The following is a 16,611-nucleotide window of genomic DNA, read 5'->3' on the forward strand; positions in this document are numbered from 1 at the left end:
AAACGGCAGGGCCAGCCATGGAGTCGGAGTGGACATGCTGCTGCAGCACTGATCCTCCGGACCTGCTCAAAACCTCCTCCTCTTCTTCCTTCTCCTCCTCCTCCTCCTCTTCCTCCTTCTCTTCCTGCTCCCTTTTCTTTTTTCCCCGACTGCAACTCCCTTTGGATTACCCTTAAAGCTACTCAACATGGGTGTCGCATACAGCGTTGGAGAGTAAGTTGTGCATCAAATATAGCTGGGACTGGTGAGATGCCTGTGAGCTGGACTATATAAAGTAGAGAAAAGCATAGTGGTTCTGAAGAGTTGTAGGAGACCTTGTTTGTATTAAAACCGAAAGCATAATTTAACCATCCCAAAAGTCGTTGACCTTTTTGGGAAGGAGGATTAAGTGGATTTTAGCATGACGCAATTTACTGGAAACTAGTTCCCTCCAAATACTGTGTCTATTGTGAACTGAACAAAGATCTGAAACTGAAACTGTAGCCTTGTACTTACACTCATATGTTTTATCAGGTATGGATTTAAACAGTCTATGTGTCTTTTGTCACAGGGTGGACCATCTTTACACATTTTTTGTGCAGTGGTCACCAGATATCTACACCAAGGGCTCCAAAAACCAGGGTTTCATTGTGGTGGAGGATGACCATCTTGCAGTGATTGATAGTCTGCTACACAAGAAATCTATCCACAAAACCTGGGAGGTAGGTTGGATTGATTGTGGTTGTCTTGTTACAACTTGCTCCGACTAGTTTTGATTCACTCTCTACAAACTCTGAGAGGTTTAATGAGGGACAGCACAACTTTCAGGGAAGTCCATACATGGTACTTCCTTTTGGGTCTACACCAACCTGTTTTTTTTTTCATGAGAAATGAAAGTAAACCACATAAGATTCTCTGACTGGAAACAAGTAGAGAGGTATCCGGTGGCATATTTAAAAGCAGCTTCAGAGAGGCCCTCACGCATGCTGCCTATCAACAAAAGGTTTCAGGTTTATTAGTATTATACCGAGGCATCAGTTACCATGGCACCAAAAGTGGAAAATGTTAGGATAATTTACTTTGCAAAAAATGGCGAAGAGCCATTTGTGCAGGTGAGTGTTGACAAAATAATCCTTCCTTTGAGATAAGCATGCATTGATTTTTTAACATTTTAAGAGTGCTGACTGCTTTAGACTTATAAGTATCCGGGACAATTGTTTATATTTCCAAACATTTACAATTTTACTGAATTTTATCTTCAACTTCTACATTTTAGTCTAACATTATATAAACATTTAACTAGTATGCTTATGCTGTTTCAAGTGCTCTCTGTCATATCAGCCAAATACAAAGTATAGTGCTGATTCTGAAATTGCATCTCCTTAGGTATTTGCATAAATTGCATACAGACAGATGACATGACAGACAACCAAAAATATATAGTTTTTCTTTGATTTGGTGTATTCTATCATATAGATTGTTGCAAAAGCAAACATTTGTAACCAAGAGGCTTTTATCTGCTTTCTCCAGATCATCACTGCTAAAGACCAGACGCGCAGACAAAGCTTATGTAGCTCAGAGGACGACCAGCCTGAAGAGCCACTGCCCCAGCTCAGAGAGCCCAGCCAAATACTGCAGGATCAACACCTGGAGAGAGTAAGTTATTCCTCCCTCTCCGGTTTTGGTCGTCTGAAATGCAAAATGTTACTTTTACACTCTGAGGAGTTGAGAGGTTATGAATTAAGTCAGTTATTATTAGATTTATTTTCGGATGTGTTGGCATACAGTATATCAATGGACAGCTATTGATGTATTTAAAAATCTCACATATCTATGGAAAATTAATCGACTGTATTTTTTTTTATATAGCTGGTCACCCACCTACCTGCTCGAACTCAAGGCTATCAATGGCAACTGGTGTACAGTACAGCTGTGCATGGTACCAGCCTCAGAACTCTCTACAGGAATATGGCAAATGTAGACAGGCCTGTGCTCCTAGTCATCAAGGACACGGAAAACCAGGTAAAAATCTCCATATTTTACCAACTTCGTCTTTTCCCTTCCAACTGAATTCATGTCACAAATCAGTGCTGTATACTGCTCTTATGACAGAATAATACTCTTTGTTTTACTCATCCACATGCACCCTCATAATGAATAATTATCTTAATCTTAGCACACAACACCAAAAACTATCCAAATCGTAGTGTTCTATCAAGTATCAATTGTTGAGTAAAGACTGTGTGCATCCTTTTTGTGCAGGTGTTTGGTGCGTTCTCCTCCCATCCATTCCGAGTTAGCAACAGCTGCTATGGAACAGGAGAGACCTTCCTCTACACCTTCAGTCCAGAGTTTAAGGTATAGCATAAATGTTAATGTTAATGGCTTTATTTTTTACACACTGACTGCTTCATGTTTATTATAATATTTGAAGATGTTTTTGCACAAAGTGGACATTAACATGACTTTCGTTTTCATAAAGATGTTCAGCTGGACAGGCAAGAACTCCTACTTTGTGAAAGGATTCATGGACTCTCTCCAGTTAGGCGGAGGCGGGTAAGTAACAGTACAAACATACCACACAGTCATTGATTCATCTCTTCGGATTTTGTGGCAATGGGAACTTCCTGTCAACGGCTTTCTGGATCATATTTCACTCTTGCATTTCTCCTAATCTCCTCTAGGGGGCGTTTTGGACTCTGGCTGGATGCTGATCTGTGCCGTGGTTCCAGCTATACATGCCAAACATTTCACAACCAACCTCTCTCCACCCACCAAGACTTTGCTGTGCGGGAACTGGAGGTGTGGACGTTCTAGTGAGAACAAAGATCACTATCAACGTTGCCTGTCTGCAAATAGCACTAAAAGACTGAGATGAGGGTTGTCAAAACTAACTAGGAACACTAAGAGGGCGTTTTCAGACGTGTTTTTAAGTTGTCTGCATCCACTGGTTGGACATGACAATTGCATCAGCTGAGCACAGAAGAGAGCTGACAGGGTATCGTCACACTCACATCAGATCCTTTTATACTCCAGATTTATCCAGATGTTCAGGCGCAATTGTGCCTGGTAAACTGTGAGGCCGAAGTGGTTTAATGCTCGCTTATGGAACCACCGCACACTACAACTGTGTCCACTGGCGGTGCCTTAGCTGAGGATAAAGCATCTGATGACTTCAGATCTTCTGTTTTTTTTTTTTTACATTCCCCTACTTAACACTGAGGTTGTTGGTAGATGTGTCTTGTGCATTTCCTTTGTGTCATTTTCTATGGATTATTTAAAAGCATTCCTTGGATAAGGTTTCATGAGTCCAGGAATTCTATTTTTATACCGTATCCTCCTTTTAATGATCATTGCCTACCTGTATAATGTCTTACAGTGTTAGCACTATTGAGCCAAATAAAAGGAGATTCTGATAACAATGAATGTATGTCTCCTTTCCTCTTATCGAACATCTACTGTGCATAAAAGGTACTCATAGGAAAGTGAAATTCAAACTGAGATATCAGCTTTGTGTATTTCTCCTTGACATAACTGTGCTCTATGTAACATCAATATGAGATATTTGCCTATTTCTCATCAATTTGACCGTCTAATTAAGTTCAGCATAACATTAAAAAAAATTAACCAAAATACAAAAAAAAAACATTTTAAACATTTCAAACAAAAAAAAACACATAAACAAAACAAAACAAATTATTGAATACTAAATATTCATTGACCTTGTAATTGGCATAGTAACATTGTCTAAAGGCAAAACTAATGACAGGTCCAAATTCAACAGTTGGCCTCTGGGTTCACTTGAGAGGTGACGCTGGCTGTAAGAGGTGACTTCAAATGACTCATTAAGTGACTGACACCAGGGCTCGATAAGCAACAAAAATCCCATAAAAGCTATAGGTTTGAGTCGCATTGACACAGTCTTTTAACAAGGGGTAGTACATTTTACCATGTTCCACTGGTTAAAATCATTATTAATGAGAACTATCCTAATACTGAATGAGTTCTAGATCTTAACCATTTACAGTTACTGTACAGTACAGCACCAGAGGTCAACTTACAATATAATAGTCTAGCAATATTCACTATACGCTGTGGCTTATTTATCTCCCTGTTTATGCAAATAAAGCAGTGCATCATGTTGTGTTGGAAACCGTAACCTTATTTTGTTTTTTTTTTAAGTGACTGTGGAAGAAGAAATATGGGAAAGGGAACAGAAAGGGAATGAATTGGGGGCTGGAACTGCCGAGAATGGAGCTGTGTAATCTGAGAGGAATGTTGTGGGATCGCGTGTAATCTAGGAATTTGTAAACAGGGACAGTAAGACGAAGAGAGGAGGCTCAGCACAGGGAACGGCAGCTCCCTCTCTTCATCTTAAAGTCTCTTGTCCTACTGAGTCCACACCCTTGTGAGCATGATGTGTGGAATGCCCTACTTTAATTAGCTTCCGGGAGAAGTTTTGAAGAAGTATAATAGGAGACCTTTAAATTTGACATGAAAATATGTGTCTGTCGACATGTCTATACTTAATCTCGGCAAAAATATATATTTTTTTCCGTCATGTGTGGCCCTCATAATACTCTGTCGTAGATTTGGCCAAATTTGGGGGGAACACCTTGCCATGCCTCTTGGTGATGCTATTGTGCTTTGATTTGGTATCTACAGTGCATTTTGCTATAATCTTCTCTATTGACTGCACAAACATAGGTTTTCATTAACTGGATCCCACCCTCATGACACAAAGTGACAGGTTTGACTTATCACTAATAAACTGATACAATCCCAGAGCGCCAGATGTTTTTATAATTTTGATCACATCAAACTGAGACATTATCTCATGATGGCGATGACGTGTATTACAGTGAACATTTTGAGTGTTTTGGCCTATGACTGTCCTAAATTCTATGGCAATCATTGGGTTCGGGTCATAAAAAACCGTTACCCACACAACACTACTGTACAGTGCATTACAAAGGTCTTTTGGAGCAAGATAAAGATAAAAGATAAAAATGTTATCAGTCTGATACCATAGGCCTATCATTACTGCAGAAGTTTGTAGTCTGTCACAAGTTATCTCTTTCACCACTAGGGATTGCTAGAGCTGCACACATCTGAGTGCCACTGCTCTGTCATCATGAAAGAAAGGAAAGGAAAAAAGTAAAAAATATGATGTGTGCTTTCTATATGAAAAAAACTTTAAGATTCACTTTTCCTGTGGAATAATGACTATGAATAAAGTATAACAATGTGCCATTTAATGACAAATACAGTAAGTTAGACTTTGAAAGAAGACACTGCTGTAAAACATATAAAACAACTACATTTAATTTAGATTGAAACTGTTTGACTTGGATTTAAATATTGAGCATCACAGAAATGCAGTCAACTCAGATACTTTAACATGAGTATTAAAACATTTCAAACAAGACTGACATTAAGATTAAATTACATTTAAATCAAGACTGGTTTTCAATAACGGGCAAATAGCTCTTTACTCAGATCTCTTTCATTCAGCTGTCTTAATTCCTCCACAGAAGCTGCACTCTCAAATCTGAATCCCTCAATGAATGAAGTGTCACCAAACTCCGCAATGCTCTTGCCACTTGTTTCCCGATTAACTTTCATCTTGAAAAAAAAAATAAATAAAAATATATATATATATATAAAAAATATATAATATATATATACTGTACATAGTGTGATATTTATGATTATCATCTAGGGGTGTAAAGGTATGCGTATTCTTACCGAACCGTTTAGATACAGGATGTTAGGTTCAATACAGATACGTACCAAATGTACCAAATGCAGCCTTTTGCTCTCGGAGCATGTTTCAAATTTGAGTTCCAACACAAACATGTTAAGTAGTGTACCATAAGTTTGGCCAATTAACGTAAAAAAAAAAAAATATTTGACACATTCTAAAATTATTAGGGCCGGGACTTTAGCGCGTTAATTTCGATTAATTAATTACACAAACATTAATGCATTAAAAAAATTGACGCATTTTAATCGTATGCCTATTTATTTTTGCACCGCGGAACGTTTCTCACTGGATGAGTTTCAGACGGACCGATTATACTGGAGCACCAAGTAACGCGCATCAGTTCGGTTCAGACAAAACAAACCACAGTGGCACAGTGAACATGAACAAAGAAGCTGATGTGACCGCTGGTTGGCCCCGTGGATGGGAAATGTTGTTACAAAAAACGAGCGGATGGAAGCGTAGATAAGAGCATGGTTGTGTGCAACCTATGCAACAAGGACGTTTCACCGCAGTATCACCTCAGTGCAAAACATAAAGCAGCTAGCTGCTAGCGTGGACAAAGTATTGTGATACTCCAGACACTTGAGGGAAACCTCTGAGCTTTATTTATTAAACAAATAGCAACCGAGTTGCTGTTACAGCCACAACTCACGCTTATAACAGTAATCCACCGCACCTAATTCCATGTCCAACTTTCATAGACCTAAAAGAAACTTCACACTCAGAACCGCATACAAGCACACACGCACACGTAAACTCCGCCCCCTAGTTCCCCTTAAAGGGACACAACAATTTCATGAACTCAACTCAAGGTAACAGGTGACACAATTAACAGGATATCACAGTAGGCCTATTATAGTTTACAGAAGGTCTACCTATCTATAGGCTACATGAATTTCTGAAAATGTACTATTTCTAAATATGGTATTGCTACACTTTATGGCAAAAATTGCACTGGTCTGTTGGACTTATTAATAAACAATATTTTTGTTGCTTAAGTTTAGGCCTATGTATTCAGTCATTATCCAATAGTAGGCTATACTAAAAATCCATGTGAAAAAAAAAATACTTCTCACTGTTCTCAGGTCATATATTTATATACAATTAAAATGCGATTAATTTCGATTAATTAATTACAAAGCCTCTAATTAATTAGATTAATTTTTTTAATCGAGTCCCAGCCCTAAAAATTATTATTCTCATTGTGCATGAAAAGTACTGTCAGTGAATTTTAGTTTAGCAGTACCTACAGGCTGTACCAAAACTGAACTGAACCATGACTTACAGTATACCGAATAGACCCTGACCGATATGGGGTTTTGAATACCGAAATACCGATTTCGATATTTGCGTCACATAATTGGCTTATAATTATGTCAGATAATCGCCTATGGACTTTCCTTCGAGAGGAACTGGTGGGGGGAGAGTTGGTACGTGTTCTTAACAGTCTTCTGCAATAAACTTCAGGTTTGCTAACTACGTTGTTGGTGCTTCGTTTTATGTTTAGAGAACCTGAGCAAGCTACTGACTAGGTTTGGTGCTGTTTTGAACAATATTACTGATTAAATTATTAGTGGAAAGCGTGGGAATCTCCAGCTCTGCTCTGTCCTGGTTTGAATCCTCAAAAGGTGGAGTACTGTTGCGCTCTAGATGAAAGTCTTTTTTAAACAGGTGCGTCAAACCAAAATATATCAGAAAAGGGCAGAAAAGGTTCGCACTCTGGAAAAATAGACAAAAGTCTTTGCTGAAAAAGATTTTACTGAGCAGACGTTTCAGGTTTGAATCCTACCAAATCATCTAGGCTACACAAGGAATTTTGTTGAGTCGTCGGCCAACTGATTGAGTCTGAGACTGACTGTCCAAATTCAGTGGCAACCACTTCGGAGCAGTCGCTCACTCTCCAAACTAGTTTAATGGACATGTCAAGATGAAATGTTGAGATTAAAGTCAATATGATATGTTAACTTAATTCTCGAAATTTCCAGTTTAACGTAGACATGTCAAATTTTAAATATTTTTGTTGACATGTGGACTTTGGTCCACCACTGCACTAAATAGTAGACACTAAGGTTTGAGGACTGTACCTTGCCATGCCTCTTGGTGGTGTTATTGTGCTTTGATTTGGTCTCCACAGTGCATTCTGTTATCATCTTCTCTATTGACTGCATTAATCCTTTGGCCTGGAAAAGTACTGCACTAACACAGGTTTTCATTAACTGGATCCCACATGATATGATGTGCCAGGTTTGACTTGTAACTAATAAACTGATACAAAACGCCTGATATTTTGATCATTTTGAACACATAAAACATTACTTCATGATGGCGATGAAATGGTATACAGCGAACATGTTGGCCTATGACTGTCCTAAATATATGGCAATTACATGAAATATAATGAGATTTGAACAAACTTACACTCTTCTGGCTTAAAGTGGCACAACTGGAGCCTCTCTTCACAAGTCATGTGTTGAATGTCCATTGCTTCCTCCATAGCAATTTTATAGGATACCTTTAAGGTACCCTTCAAACATTTGGCCTTAGGAGAAAAAAAACAAATAAACTGAGCATGTGTCTCCTTCTTCGATGAGGCAAATTACATACAGTACATGCAGTTTTTCACTTAGATGACTCACGTTAGCTGGTAGTGGACGGAAGGGCTCTACTTTGGGTGCTAGCGCCCAAAATCTGGAGTGTGGAGTTCCGAGGAATTCCACATGGTACTGCACCACATCCCCATCTTCATCGTACGTCGCATACTGCTCACAGGAAGGGTCAGCGCTCAGTATTGCTGGCCACCTGCACAAAAATAAATCACAACACATAACACTATATAAAATAATACTAATACAATTTACAAAGTCACACAGAGGAAACAGTTTTTTCGGTTTTGTTTTAGGTTACTTACAATGGCCACTTACTGGCTTTTACCAGAACCAAGCTTCCAACAGGTATTTTGGAGTAGATGACCTTGAGGCCCTTTTGTCTGAGGATGGAGTCCTTGTAGTTTGTAGCCTGAGGTACGATACATTGGCTGAAACACGGGTCAGGGTTCATGTGGCAGAACCATGGCTCATCCAGGTCCAATGTATGATGTTTTGAAATGTGCCTCCATTTCAGACAACTTGGTGACTCACACTGAACCCAAATCCAGTTTGAGAGGAACGTTGCTTCAGCTTCATTAACAGTCTCGTCAGGATAATCCATTCAGTCCTTATTTTGCAGACCAGGATTATTCGATCAACCCTATGAGTAAACACTGAATAAGTCATTCACGTTTTCTCAAGTCCTTGCAATTTCATTCAAGGTGATCTAGCTGCTAGCTACATTAGTAACCGCAAGCACACGCCAATGCAACCATACAGACTCTTTCATAAACCTTTAAAATACTTATAATTGCATTAACACTAACTACAAATGCCAGGTAAGTTAAACTAGCTACCTTTGCGAGAACATCACTACAATCAGTTAGCACACTCATCACTGTTAGCATAATGTTAGCGTTTGTTACATTACCCTAGCCTAGCCACCTAGCAACACCAGCTAAATGATCATTTAATTAAATATTATAGCTAGACAGAGCTGTCAACAGCAGCTCAATGTTTTCCGCTGGTCATAAAATGTTAAAGTTACCAATAAGTTACTGCAGTCAGGAAAATGTGGACTGAGGTGGAGATACCAACTACTGTTCCCTGCCAGCACAAGAGGTTGCCAGCTTTCTTTGATTACTAACATAGACGTAACGAACAGAGGGGCGGAGCTACACCCGTGATATTCTATGAAAGGCGTGCCTTGCTCTTGTCAACATTTTCATCCAAAGTATTTTCAGTTTATAGCATTTTAATTTGTAGAAATATAACAAATATGACGGGGTGGTATGCATGATAAGTGACATGACATAGGCCTACATGCAATTAGAATTGTAATTGGCTTAGCAAGTATAGTGTTAACTGTAATGAAAAGCAATTATTCCTGTCTAATTTGTGTGACAAGGTGGTAAGATTCATCTTGATGGACCCCTTATGAAAAACAACAAATAGGCTAAAAAAAGTAAAATAATATAATGATAATTATTCTGCTTAGTTGATTGGGTGCTCACTACAGGCAGACATTTAAAAAAAAAAAAAAAATGTGTTAGCGATTTCATTTCAAATAACATTATGCTATTTACAGACAAAACAAGTTATGTGACGAAAAATGTATAGATTGCTATATGGTGACATTTACAGAGGAAGCCTGATTAGTTTGAACTTTCACAAAATAATGCACCAAATAGGCTAGGCCTACATTGTAGGCCTTTCTGCATATCGGTTTATTTTTGCCCTGTCTAAAGTTCTATCAACAGACAAGGTTTTCTCAAATCCATTTTTATCTAATATTATGATTATGCAGAAGGTTAAAGGGATGGTTTGGCGTAGTTTCACCCTGACCTCGAGCCAAACACCTGATGTATATTGTAAATTACCACACTAATAATGCCCTGAACGCGTCTGAGCGTGCACGAGAGAGAGAGAGAGAGAGAGGGAGAGAACAGCAGGTTGCAGCTGGCTTGTCATTTGTTTAATTGATTCTCCTTTTTATTATAAGACAGAAAACATATAACAAGTTTGCGTTCACAAGAATACAACTTTCATGAAGCCTGTTCGGAATCAACAACGGCTGATTGCGCCTAACTTCATACCTGTACACCAGGAGATTTGCCATCCCCTAGAAAAACCTCCAAAAGACAGCAGACTGTCTAGGCAAGGATGGATTACTGAACTGGCCCAGACCCAGGAGCCCATCTGTGTGAAGTCGCTACTATGTTCTCCACTCCTGATATCTGAATGAGCCCCTCAGTCAAATGACACAGATTATGTGACCTTATTATTTTTCATTAAAAAGTTCTACCAAGGATATTTTTTAAACCATAGAGTAAAGTTTTCCTTGAATGAAATATGTATGGAGAAAACGTGTTAGGCCTACTGTAGACAAACTTAAGTAAGCTTGCATTTATTTTCATTATAATGAAGAAGAAAATTAAGCCTCCCAGAAAAGATAGGACTCTAAGGACTTCAGTCTGGGCCAAGACAGATAAATGAGATCATGAGCTCTTTCCGCCGGAAATAGCGAAGAGGTAATGTACTTCCTGGTTTGTGTTTTGTCAAATGACAGCTGTGGATGTGTTTGGAATTGGCAACCAATAACGTTAATCACTTTCGCTTTACTGAAAATTCATTTTGTGACAGGTTCATCAAAGGATGTTTGACGGTTATCATTCGTTTTACCCGTGCAAGTAACTTCCATACGGTATGTACCACTGTGCCTTTTTACAACATGGTAGTAACAAGCTAGTATGTTATGCTAACCAGATTCCATGCGATAGTTACCGCTGACTTGACTCAGTGTTTTACGTACACATTCCTGTCCACATTTCTTTGTGTTATCAAGAGGCAGTTGCACATCTCCCGTGTGACCGAGTGTCACTAGCTTTTAATAACAATAGAAGAGCGTGGGTGGTTAATAATAGCTGAACCTCATATTTGTCAGGCTAACAACATGGATCTCTTTGTCCAGGGCTAGCTAGCATTGTCATCATTCACAGGTGTGTAGCAAGCTAATATCAGTCAGATGCATAGATAGTAAAAGATGTCGCAGCTAGCACAACAGTCTTTGGTAGAGTGGAGAATTCTGTCCACACCAATCTGAAGCGCGGAATGACATTGGTCATTTTGTTAGCATCACATCTGCTTTGCTTCTGTGTTGGTAAGGTTAACCTCAGGGCTTATTTGTTAGCGTGATGCAAAGTTACATGCAAAGTTACTTTCTCTTTCGCTTTTTGGAAGGACAAGCCACTAACTGAGATCGTTACATTGATTTAAATGTTGGGGTAATGTATTCGCATTCAAACCACATCTGTTCACTATAGATGATTCCCCCATTTGTCAGTCTTGGTTGTAACAACAGTGTGGTAAATATTGAAGGCGATTACAGGTTCGTAACTCATATTGCGTGGAATTGCATGCATTTAAAGCGACATCCACTAGTAGAAACACAGTGGGCTATTCATACAAACATAACAAAATGACTAGACTACTGACATAGAGGGTTTATTACAATGAATCACGTTAGTTAATGGTTTGGGGTCTAGATCCAGTTCACTGTGTTATTTTGGAATAGTCAGTGTAAACAACATGTTTTTTTAATGACCTGAGACATGTTTTACTCCCTCCAGCTTTGGCATGGAGCCCCTTGCAGTGGATGATGACATCTGCATCCTAAAGCATGAAACCTATGGGCCGGTGGAGAGCCCTGTGTCGGTATGTGCCGGCGACGAGTCTGTGGCCTCCCACTTTGCCCTCGTCACAGCCTACGAGGACATCAAGAAGCGCCTGCGGGATGCGGAGCGAGAGAACACACTCCTACGCAAGAGAGTCAAACAGCTGGAGGATAAGGTTAGAACCAAGTGGCGAGACATTCAGTGTGGGCCTACCACGCACGCTGATTTGCTTATATAGTAACGGGTACGCTGGCGTCTTTCACAGCTCCGTCTGGCATGCTGTCTGTAGGTGCCTCTCAACATCTTTCCTCGATCCTCGAGGGGCGTTCCCACTGATCTATAACTAACACTGGGTAGACTATCCCATTGTTTTCGCCCCATCATTCTTTATGTAGATCAGTGAGGATCGAGGCCCGAGGAGCGAGGGAGGACGTATAAAAGCCCAAATGAGAGGCACCCTGTGTGTGGAGCGTTTTGAGGTGCACTCTGTTGCATGAAAAATGCGCCGTATAAGATAAATACACTCTTGCTTTGCTTACTTCCTCTGTGTGTTTTTGATTAAGTACTGTAGTTGATTTTTAATTTCGTGGGGCATATGTATCACAAGAAGTCAGATAGAGGTATGAAGGTTCAGAAAACGTTTGTCTAGGAGCGCTTCTTGGACTCAGAAAAAGTTTGTTTGAGGTGCTCTTTGGAAGGGAAAAAAATTCAGTTGGAAAAACCAGAGGAACTCCAAGGCACTCTCATGTAACAAAAGTTAAAAAGCCTTTATTGTAGCGGCTCGGTCACATTAAACCTTTTTTAAAAGCTCCAAAGGAGTTGAAGGTATAGACACACCCTCTATGCGTCCCCTACAGATGCTGAGATTGCTGCAAGTTAATTCCCAGAAGTGCTACTAGTGTCTTGATCTCACTGTTGATTTACAGTGCAGATATTACTCCTTAGCTGGCATTCTCACCTTTAAAATGGTATCACGGTTTGAGTCACAGTTCCATCATTTCAAAGGCATGTGGCTGGTAAACATGAATCATAGGTCATCAAGTATACTACTCATCTTCCTTCCTCATGTCGTTTCTTTTTCTCTGCTGACAGATGTTCAAGCCTGAGGCTCCCTCAACAGAAGGACCACAGTATGTGAACAAGGCATTCAGTGCTTACCGGGGGATTTACATTGAGAAGGAGGACTTGCAGATGGAGCTAAACAAATTGGTATAGACCCTGGATTTACTCTACCTATTAAATAAATGATAAACACAAGACACATGATAGTCATTAGTGTGTGTATTTCTTACACCCTTTTCTTTGCAACTCATAACAACATGACATGTAAATGTGTATATTATTCAGTAACTCAAAGGAACTGCTAAGACAGCCACATTTCTTTGACATTGTGTGTGTGTGTGTGTGTGTGTGTCTTACATACTATCTCTTTGTTTGCCTCGGTCAGAAAAAGGAGAAGAGTGAGAGCGAGAAGCAACTGAATGACCAGCTACAGGCCAAAGAGCTGGAGCTGCTGCAGCTGAGGTCGGAGATGGAGACGAGCCAGGGTCAGTGGCCAGTGCCCATCTAGGGCCCTACATTTAAATGCTGGGCAAAGTGTTAAGTCGGTTCATGATTATCATTAAAGTTCTATCAGTAAAGTTCATAAGCTAAATGTGTTATATAGGCTGGGTGAACCCTGCCTGAACCTCCGGCAAATTTCGATTTCGCCCGGCAGCTCAGGCTGGAAACCTGCACATTTATCTCCTCTGTTCCCTGCCAGAACCTTTGGCTCCAATCAGAAACTAGCTTATCCAAAAGACGCACCGGATCGTTGGTCCGATTGGTTGAAGGTCTATACAAGCGTACGGAGTCATTTGAATGATGCCCATTGATCAAGCCTCTTGTGCAGTAGAAATAAAGCGCAGCCTCCCCATACTAATGTTCAATCTCAAAAGATTGAGCTTAGTATGGTGATAGCCAGACTATGTGTTATATGGTATGTGACGGCTTTTATCTGACCCAACGGTGCTTGTGCTTGAGATCTTGCTATTGCAAATAGACAGAGGTGAAAAAGTCCAGCGTCAGAAAGTGAAAGTACTACATATCTGTGCCAACCATTCACAAGCTGATTCGAATTAGCACAACACTTCAGCCAGATAGAGCAGCTAACAGGCTACGAGCACGAAAGGGTCCTCCAGTCTCTCATTTATTTCTAGGGGAGCGTTAGCTGTGTTGTAACGGCATGTTCTTCACACCGACACTGAATATCTTGTTTTATCATTAATGACAATTTTAACAAATGCATAACTCATTCCTTGTCATTGATTCACTTAGTGCAACACCCAACCGAGTCCATGTAGACACTAATTGCATTAACAATGGCGGCAGGTTCAGACACACCTGGCTCTACTGGAGACAAACAAGCCCAAAAGGGCACGTAGCCTATTGGTGAGATCACCTGTGTTAAATGCACAAGTAGAACCAATAAATGAGTTTTGATTTTTTACTTAATGAAGCCGGACCTTAGCAATGAAGCTAGCTTTAGTTAGACTTTATACTTACAGTAGCTTGGCATTTAAATCGGGGCCCCCGCACTTTTAGATCTAAAACCACTCAAATCATCATAGGATGAGGCCCCTTTTTTGGGACAAAATGCTTCTTTGTTAATACAGAACGAATGTGTTTGCAATGTATAGATGAATCAAGTGTGGTTTGTGTATCTTGTACGCCCTCTGCAGTAATGATAAGCTTGAAGAATGCTCCCGACTACTGGGAGGTGGATAAAGTCAACAGTGAGCTGAGGATCCACACGCTCCAGGAGGAGCTCGAGAGGGCGCAGCTGGAGTGCAGGCGGCTGCAGGAGAAAACCCAGGTGAGGAAATCGTACCCAGGTTATGGTAATAAAGCAAAATAAAATACAAGAAAAATAATAAAATACACTTCAAATCCTTCTTTGCAGTTTATTTTCTTTTGGCACAGAATTACGTTTCGACCGTGTGGTCTTCCTCAGGTCTAGGTCTTCTTCAGAATCTGAAGAAGACCACACGGTCAAAGCGTAATTCTGTGCCCAAAGAAAATAAACTGCAAAGAAGGATTTAAAGCAGGGGTCTCAAACTCGCGGCCCGCGGGCCAATTGCGGCCCGCGCAACTTTTTTTCTTTTTTTTTTTTGAGGAAATCGTACCCCCCTCCCTTCCCCTAAAATGATCATGTGTGTGGAGCAAACCTGTCAGGCTTCATATAATAAAAATGGAAACTGATGTGTTAGAACCTCTCACACAATGACATGTTATGTCCTGAACTGTTTTCAACTTTGGCTTCAGGCTCAGGCTCATGTTCAGGCTTCTTTTTTCGGCCAAGAGAAGTTTTTAAACAATCTGCCCATCGCTTATGTTTAAAAAAACAACTACAGTAGAGCGTCTTGTTTAGTTATTCACTTGTGATTGGTTAGCTGACAAAAACAGCGTGATGTAGGGCGTTTTCCTGCTAGTAGTTGAACATTTTTCAACAGCTCTGAGCTGGAAAAAATATGCCTGCCATCTCGTTTTAAAAGACGTTTTTTTTTTTTTTCTAAAACACGGTTTACTCCATAGAATTTCTGAATGTGAAACTGATACCGGTAGCTGCAATAAATACACCTAGTCTGAACGTAGCCTTACTCTGTAAAAATGTACAGTGTTCTTCAAGTGTGTACACATTGCGTAGACAGTGTTTGATTGCTGTTTTTGTCTCTCTGCCAACAGAACAGCACTGGTAAATCGACCAGTGACTGTGATCAGACTGCAGAGGGGTCCTCTAACAACAGGTGAGTGAGGCCAAAGATCCTTAATTATTGACAAGATAGAGCAACGTAATGCATCTCTATGGAAGCAAAATTCGAACAGTTCCGGTCTGCTTAAAGGGGCGTGTTGCAAAGACGTCATAGTGGGATATCGATCTCTGTCAGCTCGGCAACCCACACAAGCAGTGCATTTCGAATGTTAGCAGGTCTGCTTAAAGGGGGATTTAGCCCCCCTCCCCCTTGTGAAGACAGAACGCGGAAATGATGGAACGTTTGCGCCTCTCGCTCCGCTTTAACCCTCTCTGGTGAGGCATTTGCTTGACTTCACCTGTTCATGGAGTCATGTAGATGGTTATGCCTGTGTGTAGTGCTGTACAGTATGTTTGACTTTTGTTTACCATGCAGGTAGGGTGATGATCCATAAGAGGGAGCTATTACATCATATTAATCAGCATAGCAGCTTGCTGTCTTTTCTTCTCTTAGGATCATGAGCTGCAGTTTGAAGTGCAGAAGATTTATTGGTATAAGATTTATTTTGCCTCAGTGGCAGATTCTGATGTGGTCGACATGGGCAGCCACCCAGATCAGCATCTTGTAGGGGGCAGCAAGAGCGTTCACAAAGTAATACATTTGCGTAAATTGCCTATGTGCCCGAAAGGTTCTTTTGCCAGCTCATATACAGCTCTGGAAAATAAAGAGACCATGCACATTTTTCTGATGTCATGATCCTACAGTTGCCAAGTGACATTCGAATGAGTTGACGCCGGTCATATTCAAATTTGCACTTGTCTCTTAATTTTGAATATGACCGTCAACTCGTTCGAATGTCACTCAGCAACCGCGGG

At 40.2% G+C, this 16,611-nt stretch overlaps 3 protein-coding genes across 6 annotated transcripts in view; 2 read left to right on the forward strand and 1 right to left on the reverse strand.

The window, feature by feature from the left end:
* Window positions 1–18: 18 nt before the first annotated feature.
* LOC134082581 (nuclear receptor coactivator 7) lies at window positions 19–3,401 on the forward strand. The gene is made up of 7 exons (XM_062538396.1): window positions 19–213; window positions 551–701; window positions 1,510–1,635; window positions 1,849–2,001; window positions 2,242–2,337; window positions 2,462–2,535; window positions 2,664–3,401. Exons 1-7 carry the CDS (start codon window positions 188–190, stop codon window positions 2,794–2,796), a joined length of 759 nt encoding a protein of 252 aa, XP_062394380.1. The 5' UTR covers window positions 19–187; the 3' UTR covers window positions 2,797–3,401.
* Window positions 3,402–5,212: 1,811 nt separating this feature from the next.
* On the reverse strand, window positions 5,213–9,470 carry LOC134082040 (zinc finger CW-type PWWP domain protein 2-like). Of its 4 annotated transcripts, none has more exons than XM_062537672.1 (6): window positions 9,380–9,470; window positions 8,655–8,992; window positions 8,383–8,545; window positions 8,165–8,285; window positions 7,831–7,937; window positions 5,213–5,604 (listed from the first exon to the last, which is right to left on the reverse strand). In XM_062537672.1, exons 2-6 carry the CDS (start codon window positions 8,951–8,953, stop codon window positions 5,449–5,451), a joined length of 846 nt encoding a protein of 281 aa, XP_062393656.1. In that variant the 5' UTR covers window positions 8,954–8,992; window positions 9,380–9,470; the 3' UTR covers window positions 5,213–5,448. The 4 variants fall into 4 exon arrangements, with proteins under 4 accessions (XP_062393656.1, XP_062393659.1, XP_062393657.1 ...); XM_062537673.1 differs by lacking the exon at window positions 5,213–5,604 and adding an exon at window positions 7,580–7,651; XM_062537675.1 differs by lacking the exon at window positions 7,831–7,937 and having other exon boundaries at window positions 5,516–5,604.
* A 1,427-nt stretch (window positions 9,471–10,897) lies between these two features.
* The window catches only part of azi2 (5-azacytidine induced 2), a 12,332-nt gene continuing 6,618 nt past the window's right edge, over window positions 10,898–16,611 (forward strand). Inside the window, exons 1-6 of the mRNA XM_062538397.1 lie at window positions 10,898–11,035; window positions 11,961–12,180; window positions 13,098–13,214; window positions 13,453–13,552; window positions 14,726–14,859; window positions 15,729–15,790. Of these exons, the coding sequence (XP_062394381.1) occupies window positions 11,968–12,180; window positions 13,098–13,214; window positions 13,453–13,552; window positions 14,726–14,859; window positions 15,729–15,790 (626 nt within the window). The 5' untranslated portion in view covers window positions 10,898–11,035; window positions 11,961–11,967. The remainder of the gene's footprint in view (window positions 11,036–11,960; window positions 12,181–13,097; window positions 13,215–13,452; window positions 13,553–14,725; window positions 14,860–15,728; window positions 15,791–16,611) is intronic.

The sequence above is a fragment of the Sardina pilchardus genome, chromosome 6, assembly GCF_963854185.1.
Source record: "Sardina pilchardus chromosome 6, fSarPil1.1, whole genome shotgun sequence".
Lineage (NCBI taxonomy): Eukaryota > Metazoa > Chordata > Actinopteri > Clupeiformes > Clupeidae > Sardina > Sardina pilchardus.